The sequence below is a fragment of the Mobula birostris genome, chromosome 3 (assembly GCF_030028105.1).
Source record: "Mobula birostris isolate sMobBir1 chromosome 3, sMobBir1.hap1, whole genome shotgun sequence".
Lineage (NCBI taxonomy): Eukaryota > Metazoa > Chordata > Chondrichthyes > Myliobatiformes > Myliobatidae > Mobula > Mobula birostris.
In genome coordinates this window covers 154,714,674-154,736,172 of record NC_092372.1, presented here as the reverse complement: position 1 = coordinate 154,736,172, position 21,499 = coordinate 154,714,674, and the positions used below count along the sequence as shown (strand labels likewise).

General features: G+C 42.9%; 1 protein-coding gene across 1 annotated transcript in view; it reads left to right on the top strand.

The window, feature by feature from the left end:
• The first annotated feature begins 5,165 nt into the window (after positions 1–5,165).
• Positions 5,166–21,499, top strand: part of tmem245 (transmembrane protein 245) — a 115,993-nt gene continuing 99,659 nt past the window's right edge. The window contains exons 1-2 of the mRNA XM_072253527.1: positions 5,166–5,743; positions 20,898–21,015. Of these exons, the coding sequence (XP_072109628.1) occupies positions 5,183–5,743; positions 20,898–21,015 (679 nt within the window). The 5' untranslated portion in view covers positions 5,166–5,182. The remainder of the gene's footprint in view (positions 5,744–20,897; positions 21,016–21,499) is intronic.

The window sequence follows — 21,499 nt, the reverse complement described above, 5'->3', positions numbered from 1 at the left end:
CCACCTTTCAAATCTACACCTCCATAGAACACTACAGCACAGAAAACAGGCCATTCAGCCCTTCTAGGCTGTGCCAAAACATTATTCCGCTAGTCCCATTGACCTGCATCCAGTCCATAACCCTCCAGACCTCTCCCATCCATGTATCTATCCAATTTATTCATAAAACTTAAGAGTGAGCTCGCATTTACCACTTCAGATGGCAGCTCGTTCCACACTCCCACCACTCTGTGAAGAAGTTCCCCCTAAACCTTTCCCCTTTCACCCTAAAGCCATGTCTTCTCGTATTTATCTTTCCTAATCTAAGTGGAAAGAGCCTATTCACATTTACTCTGTTTATACCCCTCATCATTTTGTAAATCTCTATCAAATCTCTCATTCTTCTACGTTCCATGGAATAAAGTCCCAACCTGTTCAATCTTTCTCTGTAACTCAACTCCTGAATACCCGGCAACATCCTAGTAAATCTCTGCACGCTTTAAATCTTACTGATATCCTTCCTATAGTTAGGTGACCAGAACTGTACACAATACTCCAAATTTGGCCTCACCAATGTCTTATACAACCTCCCCATAACATCCCAACTCCTATACTCAATACTTTGATTTATGAATGCCAGGATGCCAAAAGCCTTCTTTACAACCCTGTCTACCTGTGACGCTACTTTCAGTCCTGAAGGGTTTCGGCCTGAAACATCGACTATGCTCTTTTCCATAGATGCTGCCTGGCCTGCTGAGGTTCTCCAGCATTTTGTCTGTGTTACTCACTCATACAAATGGAAGCAAACACATGATCTTACCCAATCCCTCTTCCTTGGCTCCATTCCCTCACACCCATCCTTACCCTGATCGCCTACTTGCTTTAGTTTACTCTACCTTTGTCACCTACCCTGCCATCAGTTTTCTTCCTTCTCTGTTCCCCCTACATCCCCCACCCAATTCTCCACTTCTCAACCCTATTACTACAAACTATTCATCACTCTTGGTGAGGACAAGACTGCCTTCCCTATTTTTCCATTTTCTAACTATGGCCGTTTGCCCTTTTCAGGTGTATCCCCTGACTGCTGATCACGTTTCTACCCAGTCTCAGCAACCACAAATGTTGAAAACCTTTCCCAAAATTTTCTTGGAAACTTCAAGAGAATTGTTAGCCCCCTACCAATTACTGCCTGACACCAACGGATTGAGGCCAAACCTCCCAATGTTTTGCAGGCAGGTTACGATTTGGTTGTGGGCTATTTCCTAGCATATGAAGACAGACTTATCCTCTTGGAAAAAGAGCAGCTTAAATGGCTGCCAGTGTTACTCAGCATTGTTTAGTTTATTTTCCCCTCTTTTGAATTCATGTGGACGCGCGCGCGCACACACACACACAGACAGAGCAATTTTAAATAATTTTAAATATTGAATGCTATGTTTGTTTATATATATACACCAATTAAATCTGGACAATTATATATCATGTTTTTATACTTGATTTTTACTGTTTCAGCTTTTATAAAACTGACCACTGCTATGAGAACTTACGAACCAGGTTTTCTAAAGAAATATTGACATTTCCAATAAAGCATTTTCTCAACTGACTGGAGCGTGTTTTGGATTTCTGCTCATACTTGCATGACCACACGAATCCTAAAATAATTGGTAGCTGTTTATCTGTTATTTCCTGATTGTGCTCCAATGTTAGACATCTCAGTCCGTGACGGCTTGTGAAGTCCAGTCTCAGAGTGCAATGCACCTATGCTAGGAAATCTGCTTGAAGAGCCAGTACCAAATTCACCCTGGTATAAGGGGGGAGAACAGCTGTGGGAAATTAATGTTAGCATTTTTGGATTACGATTACATTTATTTAACTGCTTTAAGTGTATTTTCAAAGTAACTAATTCTTTACTTGACTTCGACTATCTTTGTGAGATTTTAATAACTTGGGAATGTTTTTGGCTGCATCTGGATGTCAAAAAGGGAGTTTCAATGGTTGGAAAAGCAATTGAGCATGACATACTGCTGTCAATAAGTTTTTTCAGCATTTGCTTGGGCCTCTTATTGAAGGTAGAACGTTGTCTTAGGAGATCTTTTCTCATGGTTCAACACTAAGCTGATGACTGCAAATTCCACTCTAATGTTCTGGAAACAATTGCAATTTTATTAATTAAGAACTTGCAGTGAAAGTGCATAGATGTAACACCTTAAACATCATATTTTCCAGTTTCATTCCAATTTATTTCCAATTGAAGTCAATTAAGACCTCAACAAGCAAGAAACTTAGTTAGTACCCCATGAAACCCCAGTGTATCCCTCCCATTATAAAACTTACAACAACCATTACCTTTTGTTATTCCACCTTGCAGATTTTCAGTGGAAATAACAGAAATGTGGAGCATTTTTAAATGGTCAGACTTGAGGAATAATAATGTTTCAGCTGAGCTGGGTGTCCTTGTACATAAAACACTGACAACTAACATACACCAGCAATTTGACAACAGGAGTTAAATATTTATCATGACAATTATACAATATCAGAATCAGGTTTATTATTACCAGCATGTGTGGTGAAATTTGTTAACTTAGCAGCAGCAGTTCAATGCAATACATAATATAGAAGAAAAAAACAAAATAATAATAATAATTAGGTAAATCAATTACAGTATAAGTATATTGAATAGATTAAAAATCGTACAAAAAACAGAAGTATATATTTAAATAGTAAGGTAGTGTTCAAGGGTTGAAAGTCCATTTAGGAATTGGATGGCAGAGGGGAAGAAGCTGTTCCTGAATCGCTGAGTGTGTGCCTTCAGGCTTCTGTACCTCCTTCCTGATGGTAACAGTGAGAAAAGGGCATACCCTGGGTACTGGAGGTCCTTAATAAGGGACCTCCAGCACCCAGTCTCATAGTGAAACTATGCTAGTAGTACTACATAGAACATAGAAACATCTCCCTTGCACCTACTTCCAAGCACCTTAAAGCTATGTCCCCTCGTGTTAGCTATTTCAGCTCTGGGAAAAAGCCTCTGGCTATCCACATGATCAATACTTCTCATCATCTTATACACCTCTATCAGGTCACCTCTCATCCTCCATCACTCTAAGGAGAAAAGGCAAGTTCAATCAACCTATTCTCATAAGGTACACTCTCCAATCCAGCCAACATCCTTGTAAATCTCCTCTGCTCTCTCTCTATAGTATTCACATCCTTCCTGTAGTGAGATGACCAGAACTGAACACAGTACTCCAAGTTGGGTCTAAGGTCTTATATAGCTGTAACATTACCTCACAGCTCTTGAGCTCAATCCCACGGTTGATGAAGGACATCACACCATACGTCTTCTTAACAACACTGTCAACCTGCACAGCAGCTTTAGAATGTCCTATGGACATGGACCCCAAGATCTCTCTGATCCTCCACACCGCCAAGAGTCTTACCATTAATATTATCTTCTGTCTTTAAATCTGACCTACCGAAATGAACCACTTCACACTTATCTGGGTTGAACTCCGTAAGCCACTTCTCAGCCCAGCTCTGCATCCTATCGATTTTCCACTGCAACCTTGTGACAGTCTTCCAGACTATCCACAACACCCCCAAGTTTTGTGTCATCAGCAAACTTACTAACCCACCCTTCTACTTCCTCATCCAGGTTATTTATAAAAATCACAAAGAAGAGGGGTCCCAGAACTGTGTATAATGTTGGTCTCCCTACATAAAGAAAGATGCAGTTGCAGTAATAGTTCACCTCTGATCCTAGATCTCTCAAATGAGATGAGGTTTTGTAAGATAGGCCTCTGTTCTTTATATCTGTAAAGAAGACAGCCTTATTTAAGTTTGCCACATTCAAAGGGTATGTAGTTGATAGGTTAATTGGCCAATGTAAATTACCCCTAATGTGCAGGTGAGCAGTAGAATCTGGAGAGGGTGTTGATGGTAATGTAGGCAGAATTTTTATAAACAGCATTAATGTAGTAGATGATAGTTGGCACAGACTTGGGTGGCCTGCCTTCAACTTTATAACTAAATGAAAATACTCCAAGAGCTTCACTAGGTTAAAAATAGGGAGGATGTTCTCTCTTGCCAAATATGGGACTGGCTCTTTAGTACTGAAATTTAAAAAAAAACACTCAGAGGGTGATGGATCTTTGGTATTTTCTACCCACAAGATTCATGAAAGCTCAGTCATTGATTACATTTCAAAACTGATAGATTTCTGAATATCAGAAATATCCGGGAGATGGGAATATTACAGGAAAGTGGTGTTGAGGCAGTAAACAGCAATGATATTGTTAAATAGCAGAGCACTTGCAGGAGCCAAGTATTCTGCTTCCATGTCATAGATTCTATGTTACCGTCACTTTCCCTTGGACACCAGGACCTTTACATTTCTTACAGATCTGTCACGTGGAACTTTTCCCTGGCGCTTGGCTAAAATCCAAGCTTGCTACATCAAGTGTACCACCTTCATTAAGTGTACTTGTTAAAGTTTAGACTACTTAAAACTCAGGCAAAAAAAAATCAGACGAGTGAACCTTTGGAATTCTCTGCTCAGGAGAACTGTAAGTTCAGTAGTTGTGTTCATTCAAATTCATATTTATTAAGTTCTAAACAGATCCTCTAAGTATCTTAAATAATGTGTTCTGAGAAACTGACCTAGAGGAAAATGGAAGTTGAGTTTGATTTCAGGCATCGCTAGAGTTCAGGCTGTATGGTTGATAACTTAAATTCGTTTGCCAAGTTCTGGAGTAATTCCTTGTGCCTTCCAAGAACATTTTAAATCTTCAATTAACCGAGGCTATCAGAGGAACCTTTACAGACTAATCTCCAAAAGCTACATACCTCAACCACATTCGCATTTAATTTTCTAAAGTGATATTAGCAGGCTAAACGTACCTAAATATATATTTCTTCATAAATGCTGATAAAGAGCCTCGCGATCTTGCATGGACAATGAAAACCCGACGGTGAGTGGACACGTTAACCTTCCAGAGATGCTCCCTGACCAACTAGTTGTTCCCAAATTTATTAATTTAGTCATCAACCAGAAGTTCATCCAAGGCAAAACGACTTTGACCGCATGCTCTGCCGGGAATTGTAGTTCTCTGTATGCCTCTTCTTTCAGCGTTCCGGGAACCAAGTGAACTACAACTCTCGGCATGCCTTGTCACCCGCCTGCTGTTACTAAGCAAAGGCAAACATGGCGGAGGAGGAGACGGCGGCGTCGGAGGGTAAACCTCTGCTCGTCAGGTCCTCGAGTGTCAGTCTCTTCACCGACTGCGTCCAGCAAGGAGTGCAGCAGCTGCTGCCGCTCAAGTTCGATAAGAACATTAAGCAGGCTTTTTATAATACGGGCGCGTTGATATTTGTGGCCATCTCTTGCGGTGCAGCCGTGCTGGTTTACTTTATCCTGGAGGCGTTTCTGCGGCCGCTGCTGTGGGCCGTACTTTGTGGTACCTTCCTACATCCTTTCAAGACCACTCTCACTAACCTGGTAAGGAAGTGGCTGGATGGCCTGCAGAATTCCCACACGCCTATCGTCTTGGGCACCCTCATGCTGCCTATTTCCTTCGTCAACCAAGGGGTGGAAACGTTGGGCAATCAAGTATTGCTGAACCGCAAAATACTGCTTCTGTTAGCCATGGGTGCGCCTGTTCTCTCTCTCCTCTACTGCTTCAGCACCTGGGTTGGACTGCGACTGCTGCTCACTGACACCGGACGCTTAATCTCCTTGGGGTTGGAGTATTTTAGTACGTTGTGGGTAAGTTGGAAGAAGAATGATTTCGTTAAGCATGTTATCTGAGTATTACAAATTATTTTAACTGAAGGGCTGTCGTCACTGCTAAAATGATTTGAATAGTGCAGATTTGCCGTTTGGAAGTTTTATTTGATCGACTTCGGGAACCAGATTGTGCCTGTTGGATCTTGTGAAGATGCAGAAATTGCAAAGGGTAATGAATTAATTGGTTGTTGAGATGGTAAGTGAGGCTCAGGGAATTCTTATTCTCATTCGAGCTGGGAGAAAATGGGGTGACAGTAAGAGGGGCTATTTGTTAATGAGACATAGTGAAGGGTAAGCTTCATTTAGGGAAAATAATTTCTAGTATCTTCTGTCTGCAAAGTTGCGACATTAAAGCAAATTCGCTGGATGCAGGAAATGGGGGAATAGTTGTAGAATCCTTGTATATTGATATGCATGACAGATTGCAAAGATCGACAGCACACCATGCTTCAGGCAGTAAGTTGTAATATGTAGATAGTACTTGCTTATGGACATGTCCATTGACCCAGCTCTTAAGTCACCATTGATAAACTGAAGCAAGTGAGAGAATGAGCTTTAAGCTAAATATCAGCAGATAAAGATCCTGCTTTATGGCTCCACCTCTAGAAAGTGAGGTCCAGCTTACCATATTTTGGGAGCCACATCTCAATAAGGCACTCAAGGAAGATAAAATTTGCCATCAGCATCAGTTCAGCAGCAAATCCTTTGGCTGACTAAAGAGTAAAGACCAAGACTTTGAGCTGATAAAAAAAAAAGCCTTTATGGTCCTAGACAACTAGAAAACACAGGAAATGCCACCAATGGCTTTTCCTCAAAATCCCTCCAGCAGTTTGAGTAAACTGAAATCAGTGTGCTCTCCTGAGTCAACATCTCCAACGTTGATGGGGACCCAGCAGCATGAGCAAGGAAATCTGACAATTACCACCAGATCTTTGTCAGAGAATTTTTTAAGTAAAGCTTGATACTAGACTTCCAAGGAGAGCCCACACATTTGGAGCTCTGAAGTACAAGTGAAAAGCATTGCTTTCTGTCTAGTAGCAAGTATGTGTGACCTTAGTAAAACAAAGGAGTTAATTCATAATCTTTTTTCATGGTTTTTTTCTGTCTACACTCATCTCATTAGTGCAGCTGTGTTATCACTTTAATGAGGGATTTTGGCTAGAACTATAATCTTAGTTATGTAGATTAAGAACTTTAATTGGAAAAATACTGGATTTTCTCAAGTACACAAAGCTTAGCAATAGACACAGCTCTTTCAATCCTATTTTTGAAATTTTCTTCCACACCATCCTCCAGCTAGTAGCACAGAACTCTGTACTAGATATTACAGAAAAATACTGAAGAAGTCTGGCGAATTTGGGAATATAGGAATGTCTGTACTGGAAACAACTTGAAAGAAAAGTGACTGAAAATTAACAGGCGATGGAATGATTTCTATGACTAAAAAAGGAGAAAGGCAGAAGGCAAGTAACTACAGGCCAGTTAGCTTAACAGCTATTATTGACAAGGTGCTGGAGTCAATAATTAAAGAGCAAAAAGTTTACAAAGATTTGGTGTAACATCTAAGACTTTGACAAACTTCTACAGATGTGTGGTGAGAGTGTATAGACAGGCTGCATCACAGCCTAGTATGGAAGCACCAATGTCCTTGAACAGAAAATCCTACAAAAAGTAGTGGATGCTGCCCAGTCCATATCATGAGTAAAGCCCTCCCTACCATTGAACACATCTACACGAAGTGTTGTCGCAGGCAAGCAGCATCCATCATTAGGGACCCTTTCCACCCAGGTCATGCTAAATTCTCATTGCTACCATCATGAGGAAGGTCCAGAGCCTCGGGACTCACAACACCAGGTTCAGAAAAACAGTTATTATTACCCTTTAACCATCAGGCTCTGGAACCTAAGGGACTAACTTCACTTGCTGATGGAAACAACACCGATCGTGGTCGGAAGTGCCCACGTAGGACGCCTCGGAGGAAGTGCCGATGTAGACCGGGGTTACAAGTGCTTTTAAGGAAACGGGGTTTTAAACTCCCTATCCCGGCTATCTTGCTGGCGAACATGCAGTCTGTGGTGAATAAAATCGATTATCTCAGGTGCTGAATCAGAGGGACATTATGACCCCGTGTGTCCTTTGTTTCACAGAATCCTAGTTAACCCCTTCCGTACCGGATGCAGCAATTCTGATCGATGGGTTTACTATACACTATCAGGAGAGATCTATAGAGTCTCTCAAAAGCAGAGGTGGAGGAGTATGCCTCATGATCAACTCTTCTTGGTGTACAAATATATCTATGCTATCTCAGTTCTGCTGACCAGACCTGGAGTATCTAGCAGTGAAGTGAAGGCACACACTCAGCCATTCAGGAACAGTTTCTTCCCCTCTGCCATCTGATTCCTAATGGACATTGAATCTTTGGACACAACCTCACTTTTTTTAATATGTAGTATTTCTGCTTTTGTACTTTTTTAAAAATCTATTCAATATACGTACACTGTCATTGTTTTACCTTATTATTATTTTTATTTTATTTTTCTCTGCTGGATTACGTATTGCATTGAACTGCTGCTGCTAAGTTAACAAATTTCATGTAACTTGCCAATGATAATGAACCTGATTCTGATTCTGACTGCCCCATCCTTGAATTGTTCCCACAACCTATGGACTCAATTTCAAGGACTCTTCATCTCAGGTTCTTGATATTGATTGCTTATTTATTTATTATTGTTATTATTATTATTAGAACATAGAAAACTACAGCACATTACAGGCCCTTCAGGCCACAATGTTGTGCCGACCATATAACCTACTCTAGAAACTGCCTAGAATTTTCCTAGCACGTGGCCCTCTCAGCTACATGTACCTATCTAAGAGGCTCTTAAAAGACCCTATTGTATCCACCTCTACCACTGTTGCTGGCGGTGCATTCCACATACCCACCGCTCTCTGTGTTAAAAAAAAACCTCTGACATCTCCCTTGTGCCTACTTCCAAGCACCTTAAAGCACTGCCCCCTCATGTTAGCCATTTCAGCCCTGGGAAAAGCCTCTGGCTATCCACATGCCCCTCAACATCTTGTACACATTTTTATAAATTATTATTCCTTCCTTTTATTTGTACAGTTTGTTGTCTTTTGCACACTCGTTGAATGCCCAGTTGGTGCAGTCTTTCATTGATTCTGTTATGGTTGTTGGATTTATTGAGTATGCCTGTAAGTAAAAGTAAGTATATGGTGCTAGATATGTACTTTGATAATAAATTTTCTTTGAACTTTGAAATAGCTGTTCATTTAGGAAAGTTGAATGTAATTGAGCCTAAGTAACATGATTTTATGAAAGATAAATCAGGTTTGGCCACTTTCCTTATATCCTTTGAGGATTTGATAGGGAGAGTTGATAGAGGGAATCCCGTAGGTGCATATATTTAGGTATCCCAAGGTATTTGAAAGTGCTACAAGAAGATAATGGCAAAAAGAGATATAATAAATTGGTTCTTTTATGGACTAGAAGAAGGTAACTCGTGGAGTGTGGCTGTGATTAGTTCTTGGCCCGCAATTGTGCTGTACTTGTATGAGCGACCAGGAGGATGGAAGAGCATGCTAGATTTCCAAATTTGCTGATTATACAAAAATAGGTGGAAGGGCTTACTGTGGTAAAGATAGTGTGATTCTGCAACAGGATATAGTTGGACTGAGTGAATGGACAAAAGATTAGGAAAAGAAGTTTACCTTGGAAAGTTTGAACTTGGGCAGTATGAGAAGAGAACAAATAAACATTGATAAACCAATGGATTTGGGTTTACTAGTGAATCACTAAAAGCTAGCAGACAGATCCAACATAGTTATGAAGGAAAGTGGCATTTGGCCTTCTTTGCAAAGGGGCTGGAATTTAAAAAAATAAGGGAGGTTTTGTTGCAGTTGTACAGGACATTGGTAAGGCCTCATCTGGAATAGTATGTACTGTTTTGTTCCTCTTAGCAAAAAGGATATTGGAACATTGGAGGCAGTACAAAGGAAATTCACTTGGCTAATTCATGGGCTGGGAGGCTTATCCTATCAGGAGGCAATGCAATTTGGATGTGTATTCTTTGGAGTTTAGTAGAATGAGAGATGACCTTATTTAAACGTATAAGATCCAAAGGAGGCTTGATGATGTAGATATTGGAATGTTTTCACTAGTGGAGGCTTCAGCCAGGCCAGTTTCAAGAGTGTTATCAACAGAGAGGAAAACAAAATATTGAGGTTGTGTTCATGGGTTCATTGTCCATTCAGAAATCTGATGGTGGAAGGGGAAGAAGCTGTTCCTGAAACATGGAATGTGTGTCTTGAGGATTCTGTACCTCCTCCTCGATGGTAGCAATGAGAACAGGACATGTCCTGGGTGATGGGGGCCCTTAATGATGGATGCAGCTTTTTGAGGCTTCATCTTTTGAGGGCGTCCTCAATGCTGGGGAGGCTAATACTCACTATAGAGCTGGCAGAGTTTACAACTTCCTGCAGCTTTTTTACAATCCTTTGCAGTGGCCCATCCATACCAGACAGTGATGCAATCAGAATTCTCTCCACTATACATCTGTAGAAACCTGAGAGTGACTTTGGTGACGTACCAATTCTCCACAAACTCCTAATGAAATATAGCTGCTGTCATGTCTTCGTAATTGCATCAATATGTTAGGCCCAGGACAGATCTTCAGAGATGTTGACATCCAGGAACCTGTAACTGCATACCCTTTCTACTGCAGATTCTTCGATGAGGTCTGGAGTATGTTCCCTCGACTTTCAATTCACAAACACTTCCTTGGACGTACTGACATTGAATGCAAGGTTGTTGTTGTGACACCACTCAACCAACTGATCTATCTTGGTCCTGTACACCACCTCGTCACGATCTGACATTTTGCTAACAATTGTGTCATCAGTAAATTTATAGATGGTTTTTGAGCTGTGCCTAGCCACACATTAGTGGGTGTAGAGCAGTGGGCTAAGCATACATCCTTGAAGTACACTATTGTTAATTGTCAGCAAGGAGGAGATGTTGTTTCCAATCTGCACAGGCTGTGATCTCCCGGTGAGGAAGTCAAGGATCCTGTTGCAGAAAGAGATACAGACGCCCAAGTTTTTGAGCTTGTTGATTAGAACTGAGGGTATGATAGAGTTGAACGTGCAGCTGTAGTCAATACACAGCAATCTGATAAGCGTTTGCTATTGACTAGGTGATCTCACGCTGAGTGGAGAGCCAGTGAGATTGCATCCACTGTAGACCTATTGTGACGACAGGTAAATTGCAGCAGGTCCAGGGCCTTGCTTAGGCAGGAGTTGATTCTAGCCTTGACCAACCTCTCAAAGCACTTCATAATAGAACTAAGTGCCACTGGGTGATAGACGTTGAAGCAGCTCACCCTTCTCTTCTTGAGCACTGGTCTGATTGTCACCCTTATGAAGCTGGTGGAAACCTCTGACTGCAGCAGTGAGATCGAAGATGTCCTTGAACACTCCCACCTGTTGATTGGCACAGGTTTTCAGAGCCCCACGAGGCACACCTTCAGGGCCTGATGCCTTGCAAGGAAGGGTTCACCCTGTTGAAAGGTATTCTGACATCGGCCTCACAGGGTCACCAGATGCTGAAGGGATTCACACAGGTGTGGTCTTATTCTCCCTTTCAAAGCATGCAAAAAAGGCATTGAGCTCATCTGGGAGTGAAGCATCACAGCTACTCATGATGTTAGGTTTCACTTTTTAAAAAGTAATAGCCCGAAAACCCACAGGTCTTGAAGTCAGTGACAACTGTGGTCTGTTCATTCAGACTTGAAGATGAATCCTTGTATATTGTGTAGTGCACTGACTCAAAGCAGTCCTGTAAGCATTGTTCTGCCTCCTTTGACCATACCTTCTTGATCCTCACCACTGATGCTGCAGTCTTTAGTCTCTGCCTATACACTGGGAGATAGTGGTACAGCCAGATGATTAGGCATGGGATGGCAAGGTAAGCGTTCTTCATGGTGGTATAACCGTGTTCAAGTGTGTTGCCTGCTCTGGTTCCACAGGTGATATGTTGGTAGTAGTTGTTCAGAGACTTCTTCAGGCTAGTCTGGTTGAAATCTCCCACACTGATAGGGAAGGCAACAGAGTGTACAGTTTAGTGCCTGTTGATTGCACTGCTCAGTTCCTCCAGTACCTGCCTGATGTTGGCCTAAGGTAGAACGTACACCACTACCGGGATGATGATGAAAAATGCCCTCGACAAATAAAATGGACGACATTTGACCACTAGATATTCTAAGTCAGGTGAGTGGGATTGAGACAGAACTGCCACGTTAGTGCACTGCATTGAGTTGATCTTAAAGCATGCTCCACCTCCTCTGCCTTTAAAGCATGCTCTACCTCCTCTGTCCCGTCTCTGCGGCAAAGCGTGAAACCATTGAGCTGCGGCACTGTGCTGAAATGGCAGGGGATAGCCGTATTTCAGAGAAGCAAAGTCCTTTTCTACACATTTTTATAGCTTAAAACCTCTGCATTTCAATCCTACCTGTCGACCAGCACGATGTCCCTGCTTCCGTTTTCTTAAAGGGAAACTGCAAGTATGCCATCCGAGGTTTGTTGATTTTTGAGTATTGATAGATTTTTTTTAAAGGTCTTAAAGTGCTGTTTACTGAGGCACTCATGGCTGTGACTGTGGATTTCAGCTGCAGTAATCCTAAACAGGAATAGTTGATGATTCCTGTCAGGGCTGCACACAGTCATCCCTTAATGGCAACATCTGAACATGCCATCAAAGATGCCCACTGAACCATCCCCATTCACACTTTGGTTAATCAGACCACCAGGCTGTGCTCGTCTCTGCATACGTGCAGACAATGAAACAGGAGGATCTGGTGCTGAAAGTTGTATAGTGCTAGTCTGAGGAAACGAGCTTCTACACGACTGCTTTGAAGTCTTCAAAGACTCAGCTTCAGCGTAGATAAATATGTCACCACCGTGATGACATCAGCAGGAAGTGTGTTGAGGTTGAGGACTACGTAACAAAGAGGACGATCGAGGTTGTCCCAAACCAAAAGCTATGAATGAACTGGGAGACCCATTTTCCACTGAAGTCTGGGTCTGCAGCATTCAAATCAGGTATCCCTAATCTTTACAAGAAATCCATGAAGCTATCAGATGCTATGATACAACACCAGGCCAAAATTGAGGCCAGACCAGTTGTCAGTTGCAGTAGGGCAGCATCTTTGATAATAACACATCCTTTCCATTGTGCTTAACTCATTCAGTGCATATTTACCATCTAAATAGGTCTACGTACAATTCATCGCCTCTCCTTTCCCAGTGTAGTGATCGCCCTATGGCCACTGTCTGGTCTGCTAGGCAGGAGGCCACAGCAAATGGCCTCTCCTACATCTCTGCGTCTGTAGCAACCCTTTTCGTCGGTGCCCCCCGTTTCCACCGAGCTTGCTATGTCACAGTGCGACTGAGTGTTCGGCGGTATAACTAGATGGGTAGGGGGGCTCGTCAGCCTTGGTTGGCAACCAGCCTAAGAGAAGGACAACTCTGAATCCAAACCCGGACAGGTGGGGCTTGTTAGCCTTGTCAGGCCATCCACCTAGGAGGAGGACACTCCGACGTAACTCCTACGACCCGAGGACCTCGCTGTCACCGTCCCAGCTTGCTAGGCTATGGATGTAAAAGGTGGAGCCAGTATCGTGCACACTGCACTCCACCTAAAATACCATTGTGCAGGTTGAAGGACACGCCCACATCTATGACCATCCTCCCCGACCATTCATCAAGCCCTGCAGCGATAGGAAAGGGGCGAAAACGGCAGGTGGAAGACGACACTGGAAGCCGCAGTTCCGATCCTGCATGCAGACGGTTCAGGTGTATGGGTCGTCTGATGTTGACCCCGGAGACGACGATATCATTCGGCAGCACCCTGAACGACCAAGCAGCCTTCTCTGGGGACAGCACTGCTGCTCCACATAGAGAGGGGCATAGAAAAGGTGGCCTAACCAAAGCTCGTTTCTACTTCCCCCAGTTGGCTAGCTGCGGTCAAACAACAACAAAAAAGAAAAGGTACACACCTGCCTCACAAGGAGTGCAAGGACTAAAGCTCACATGCTGGAACATCAGAACCATGCTCAATACAGCAGACAGTGGTCACCCAGAACGACGATCGCTCCAGTTGCGCATGAACTTTCAAGACTGAATGTCGACATCACTGCTCTCAGTGAAGTCTGCTTCCCAGAGGAAGGCAACCTTCAAGAACATGGTGCCGACCACACCCTCTACTGGTCAGGCAAGCCAGAGACTGAGAGATGGCTTTCTGGCGTTGGCTTTATGGTCAGGAACTCCATTGCCTCCACACTTGGAAAAACTGCCAACGGGTCACTCCAACTGCATCATTTCCATGCGCCTCCCACTTCAAACCAAGCAGCATGCCACACTGTTCAGCGTGTACGCCCCCACTCTTCAAGCAGATCCTGCAGAAAAGGACAAGTTTTACCCTGATCAGTGCAACCTCGTACGGAGTGCCTCTGCAGATGACAAGGTCTTCATCCTTGGCGACTTCAATGCCAGAGTAGGCCAAGATTCAGAAGCCTGGAAAGGAATACTTGGCAAACATGGTGTTGGAAACTGCAATGACAACGGGCGCCTTCTGTTAAGAGTTTTGCGCGGAGCAGCAACTCACCATCACTAACACCATTTTCCAGCAGAAAGACAGTCTGAAAACAACCTGGATGCATCCTTGGTCTAAACATTGGCACCTCATAGACTACATCTTGATGCACCAGAGAGATCTTTGGGATGTCTTACTCAGCTGAATGATGCCCAGCACAGAGTGTCATACGGACCATCGTCTTGTCTGCTGCAAGCTCAGTCTCCATTTCAAACCCAAGCCAAAGAGAGGAGGCACTCCAAGGAAGAAGTTTCAGGTTGGCAACCTCCAGTCAGCTGAAGTGAAAGCTGACTTTCAGACGAATCTTCAGTTGAGGCTTCAGGATCCCAGTTTCCCCACAGACTCCTCTCCAGAAGTGCTTTGGGAACACCTAAAAACCACCATCCTGCACACCTCTGAAGAAGTCCTAGGGTTTTCCACAAAGAAGAATAAGGACTGGTTCGAGGAAAACAACGGATGAGATCCCAGAATTGCTGGCAAAGAAGAGATCCACCCACCAGGTGCACCTTGCTCAGCCGTCTTGTCCTGATAAGAAAGCAGCCTTCCGCTTTGTATGCAACAACCTCCAGCGCAAGTTTCGAGAGATTCAGAACATGTGGTGGACCAACCTCGCAAAGAGAACTGAGTTTTGCGCAGACACCATTGACTACAGAGGGTTTTATGAAGCTCTGAGAGCGGTGTACGGCCCTTTGCATCAGGTCCAGAGTCCCTTGCACAGTGCAGACGGTCAGGCACTCTTCACAGACAAGGCGTCCATCCTGAACCGGTAGTTGGAACATTTCCAGACTCTCTCAGCGCCAGCCACATGGTTCAAGACTCAGCAATTTATCACATCCCACAACAGCCAAAGAAAACAGAACTGGACAAGATTCCAACCCTAGAAGAGACAGTCAAGGCCAAAGAGCAGCTGAAAAGTGGCAAGGCAGTGGGAGTTGATGGAATCCCACCTGAGATTTGGAGGCATGGGGGCCCAGCGTTACCCAGACTCCACAAGTTCTTTGTCTGCTGCTGAGAACAAGGTAAACTACCACAGGACCTCCATGATGCAGTCATCATCGCCCTGTATAAGAACAAGGGGGAAAAGTCCGACTGCTCCAACTACCAGGGGATAACTCTTCTCTCGATCGCAAGAAAAATCCTGGCAAGAGTACTCCTGAACAGATTGGTGCCCATCATTGCAGAAGAACACCTCCCAGAGAGCCATTGTGGCTTCAGAGCCAACAGGAGCACCACCGACATGGTATTTGGTCTCAGGCAGCTCCAAGAGAAATGTAGGGAACAGAACAGGGGATTGTACGTGACGTTTGTCGACCTTACCAAAGTGTTCGACACCGTGAGCAGGGAAGGTCTGTGGCAAATCATGGAATGACTGGGATGCCCCCCAAAGTTCCTCAGCATGATCATCCAGCTACATGAGGACCTCCCATTCCTGAAGTCCACAATCAATTCCTTGGTGTTCCTGAAGTTGAATACAAGATTGTTGTTGCAACACCGCTCAACCAGCTGATCTATTTCACTCCTGTACACTTCCTCGTCACCATCTGAGATTCTGCCAATAACAGTTGTATCATCAGCAAATTTATAGATGGCATTTGAGCTGTACCAAGTCACATAGTCAAGGGTGTATATAGAATGAGCTGCAACCTTGAGGTGCACTGGTGTTGCCTGTCAGCAAGGAGGAGACGTTAATTTCAGTCTGTACAGACTATAGTCTCCCGGTGAGGAACTCAAGGATCCAGTTGCTTAGGTAGAGAGGCCCAGATTCTAAAGCTTGTTGGTTAGTACTGAGGGTATGATGGTGTTGAGCACTGAGCAGAGATCAATAAACAGCAGCCTGATGTAGGTATTCCTGTTGTTCAGTTGATCCAAGGCCGAGGGAGAGTCAGTGATACTGCATCAGCTGTAGACCTATTGATAGGCGCATTGCAGCGGGTCCAGGTCCTTGCTGAGGCAGGAGTTGATTCTGGCCATGACCAACCTCTCAAAGGACTTCATAACTGTGGATGTGAGTGAAACTGGGTGATAGTGTAAAGTCAGCGTACGTTGCTGTTCTTGCACACTGTAAGACTGGTTTTCTTTTAAGGCAAGTGGGATCCTCTAAATGCAGCAGTGAAAGATTAAAGATATCCTTGAAAACTCCTGCCAGCTGTTTGGGACAGGTTTTCCGTGCCCTACCAGTTACATCGTCAAGACCTGACGTCTTGCAAGAGTTCACTCTCTTGAAAAATGTTCTGATGTTTGAGACAGAGGCCGTGGAGTCATCAGATGCTGCAGAAATTCACACGTGTAGTTACCTCTCAAAGGGAACTTCTCCCTTTCAAAGTACGCTAAAGTACGCTTTCAAACTCTAACAGAAGGCGCCCGTTGTCATTGCAGTTTCCAACACCATGTTGAGCCCATCTGGGAATGAAAGATTACAGCTAGTCAAGCTGTTAGGTTTCACCTTGTAGGAAGTAATAGCCTACAGACCTTGCCAGAGCTGATGTGTATCCGGTCCTTCTGTAATTTAAATTGGAATTGTTTCATCTGTGGTGAGAGTAACATGCCCAGTAGCCCTCACTGGAAGCAGATTCTGTCCATTTCCATCTCACAATTTCCAATCAATTCTCATGTTTATCGACAAGATTTGCAGACTTTACATGATTCTGTGTGAACCATGCTTACTGACACCATCCCTAAATAATTTGCTTCTTCTCCCCTACTGCCAGGGTACCAAGGTATTCATAGTTTCTGCTGGGTTCTCTTAAAGCACACACCACCACCCCCCCTCAACAAGTTTGTAGATATTGCCAGCAGGATTAGAGGTCTTAGGCTGGCATTCTAAGATGCATACATTTCCTGCCTGAGTCTTCAGTGTTACAATGAAAATGAATATTTGGAAGATGCAATTGTCAATGCTTCTGGGAGCCTTATAGCCTCATAATTTGCCCTTCCTCAACTAAAAATTTTCCTGTCCTCTCTGATTCTATCCTTTTACATGATAATGCTAAAGGCCAGGGAGCGGTGGTCACTGTCCCCCAGATGCTCACCCACTGAGAGATCTGTGACCTGACCCGGTTCGTTACCTAATACTATTTTGTAGATCTATTATGGCATTCCCCCTAGTCGGCCTGTCAACATACTGTGACAGGAATCCATCCTGGACACACTTAACAAACTCTGCGCCGTCTAAACCATTGGAACTAATCAGATGCCAATCAATATTAGGGAAGATAAAGTCACCCATGATATTCACCCTGTTATTTTTGCAGCTTTCCAAAATCTGCCTCCCACTCTGCTCCTCAGTATCTCTGCTGCTACCAGAATACTCCCAACAGAGTAACTGCTCCCTTGCTGTTCCTGACTTCCACCATACTGACTCAAAAAAGGATCCTGCTACATTACCCACCCTTTCTGTGGCTGTAATAGTATCCCTGACCAGTAATGCCACCCCTCTTCCCTTTCTCTTCCTCTCTCTATCTCTTTTAAAACACTGAAATCCAGGAATATTAAGAATCCATTTCTGCCCTGGTGCCAGCCAAGTCTCTGTAATGGCCACTACATCATAATTCCATGTATGTATCCAAGTTCTCAGTTCATCACCTTTGTTCCTGATGCTTCTTGTATTGAAGTACATGCATTTTAGCCCTTCTACCTTACTACCTTTACATCCTTTATTTTGCTTCTCTTTCCTCAAAGCCTCTTTATATGTTAGAATTGGCTTTACTCTATGCACTATACCTGCAGTTCTCACATGACCTTTATCCTCCTCCACCTCACTATCTGCTGTAACACTCTGGTTCCCCTCCCCCTGCAAATCTAGTTTAAACCCCCTCGGGAGCAGCACTAGCAAACCTTCCCGCCTTCCCACAAGGATGTTAGTTCCCCTCCAGTTCAGGTGCAACCCATCCCCTCGGAACAGGTCCCACCTTCCCTGGAACAAGGCCCAATTGTCCAAAAACATTAAGCCCTCCCTCCTGCACCAACTCCTTAGCCACATATTTAGCTACATTACCTTCCTTTTTCTAGCCTCATTAGCACGTGGCACGCATGGCAATCCTGAGATTGCAACCCTGGAGGTCCTGTCCTTCAACTTTGCACCTAACTCCCTAAACTCTTTGCAGGGCCTCCTCCTTCTTCCTGCCCACGTCATTGGTCCCTACATGGACCACGACATCTGGCTGTTCACCCTCCCTCTTGAGAATACTGAGAACTCGATCCGAGATATCGCGGACCTTGGCACCAGGGAGGCAGCAGACCATCTGGGTTTCTCGATCTCTCCCACAGAACCTCTTATCTGTCCCCCTAACTATCTTCTACCCTCTCCTATTAGATTCCCCCTTCTCCAACCCTTTATCTCTTTCACGTATCAGCTTCTCAGCTCTTTACTTAACCCCCCCCCTCCCGGTTTCACTTATCACCTACTACCTTGTACTTCTTCCTCACCTCCTCCCCCCCACCCCAACTTTCTTGCTCTTTTTTCCCAGTCCTGGTGAAGGGTCTCAGCCCGTAACGTCAACTGTTTACTATTTTCCATAGATGCTGTCTGGCTTGCTGAGCTCTTCCAGCATTTTGTGTGTGTTGCTTAAAAATATACAAAAATATTACACTGTTTAAACTCTTTCTTGTTAATAATTGACACCAGTTTGTACAATATTCTCATGCAATAAAGATTCATCTAAGCAGAACAAAATTGAAATTTTACATAAACTTTTTAAAACAAAGAATTAATGGTCAGGCAAGCCAGCCAGTGGTGTACTGGCATCTGCACTGGACTTTGAGTTAAGTGGTTCCAGATTAGAATCTGGACGGCTACTTGCACGCTTTCCATCCATTCTGGCTTGAGCGTCCAGCTAGCAACTTGGCCTTGTAAAAAATCCAAATGCTGAAGAAATGGCAAGGTTGCCACCTGATGCGTCACAGATGCGGAGACGAACAACATACAGGACAACAATGTTCAAGTAATTTCAAACTAAGTCTCAGTCAAAATGATCTTTGTGAAAAATGCATACATGAAAAGCTATCAAAGATATAAGTTACTATTAGAAATGGGAATAATACCAAGCATTTGGCTTGTCTACTTAATGCAGTTTTCCATTGACCATATTGTGGACTCTGCTTTGGTAATTAACCTGCTGATGAAATTTTCTACATAGGAAACTGAGGGCCGGTATGCCATGTGACTGAGTTTTGTCCATCGTTCACCAATATTTTGACTGATCTACAGTATGATGCATTTCATATCTTGCTACTTTCTCATATCTAAGTAACTTGGTTAGCAAAAATCAATCAATCTTAAATCTAAAATAGTTGTTTTCTGTAGTTGTTGGTTCCAAACTTCAGTTGTCATTTAGGTGTGCACCAGATTTTTTTCTATATGAATTCCTGGAGGCCTTGACTGTTTTTTTAGATTTTGTGTCTCTTGTGGTCAATTCTTCATTCAGTGGATATTAATTATTTGTATAGCCAATTAATTCCCCCACGAAGGGTCTCGGCCTGAAACGTCGACTACACCTCTTCCTAGAGATGCTGCCTGGCCTGCTGCGTTCACCAGTGATGTGTGTTGCTTGAATTTCCAGCATCTGCAGAATTCCTGTTGTTTTCTTGAATATATTGTTCATATTACCCATTCTAAATTTCAGGGAATGCAATCCTATATTGTACCACACAAATAGAGCTCTGTAGAGGTTACAAAACAGAAAATGTTGGAAATAGTAGGTAAGATAGTTTCTGTGGAGAAAGAGTTAAAATTTCATGTCAATGATCTGTCCATTTTGCTCCATAGATATTAAAGAGGCATTTAGACAAACATACAGAGAATGGATGGATATGGAACACATTCAGAGAGATGAAATTAGTTTATTTTGATGTTATGGTTGACACAGATGTCATGGGCAAAAGGACATGTTCTTATGCTGTATTGTTCTCTTTAAACCCTTCCTATCTATGTACCTGTCCAAGTGCCTTAAAATGCTGTTAATATACTTGCCTCAACCAGTTCCTCTAGTAGCTTGTTCCATATACAAACCACCCTTTGGTAGTAAATTACTCTCACTTTAAACCTATACCTTCTAGTCCTCAATTCCACAACCCTGAGAAAAAGACTGCAGTCATCCTTTGTATATCTAAAGGATAAACACAGTTGTTACATACAAGTCAATATGGATGCTTGCTTGGCTATCTCAGCTGTAGCCATATATTGGAAGATATTTTGCTAAAGATTTCATATGATTAAAACTTGATAATTGATCATTTATATTGATAATACATAATTTCTTTCAGAAGGCCACCTCCGTTATTTGTAACCAATAACCTTTTGGCAAAAATGTATCTAAATCTTAAGGTCAAAAATGTTTCAAATCCAGTAAGTTCATTTAAAAAAAAGTAGAATTTTCATGGTGCTACAATATTGGTTTTGATTGTCCTGAACTGAAATACCTCTGATATTAACAAAATATTTAAAACAATTATTTTCATTTGATACAGGTCTGGACTCTCGTTGTTGGATATGTATTGGCAGTTTCATTTAAGTGGAATACAAAAACAGAGCGTTTTCTTAAAACAATCTCTGTTCCAGTTTGGACAGTGCTTCTCTTTTACCTAGGTAAGAAACCTTTCTATAAAAATATTTTTAAGTAGAGACTCCTGCAGTCACATCCTAACACAAAAATTTTAAGTAATCCTTAATTGGGAATGAAAAAACGAAATGGAGAGAATTGATGGTCTGTTATTGTTTCTCACAGGATATTGCACATGGTGATTATTCTGCCCTCGCTCAGGAGTTTTGCTTGTTTTGTCAAGCTAGACAGATAGATAACTTCAGTCCCAAAGTAGCTGTAGTTGAAGGTGATTTTATTATTCACCAATGCGTTACAGTATGCAAGGAGCCTGTGTAAAAGGCAGATTCAAATATTGATTGAAATTCCCCGACTTCTAACGAGTGTTTTTAACTACTAAATGAAATGTACAAAAATATAAAATGGACACCTTGATGATGAAAGCTAATTGGTTAACAATGTGATAATAAGTAATCAACAACAGCTGTGAACTTGCAAGTAGTGAGATATGGTAATAGAGATAAACATATC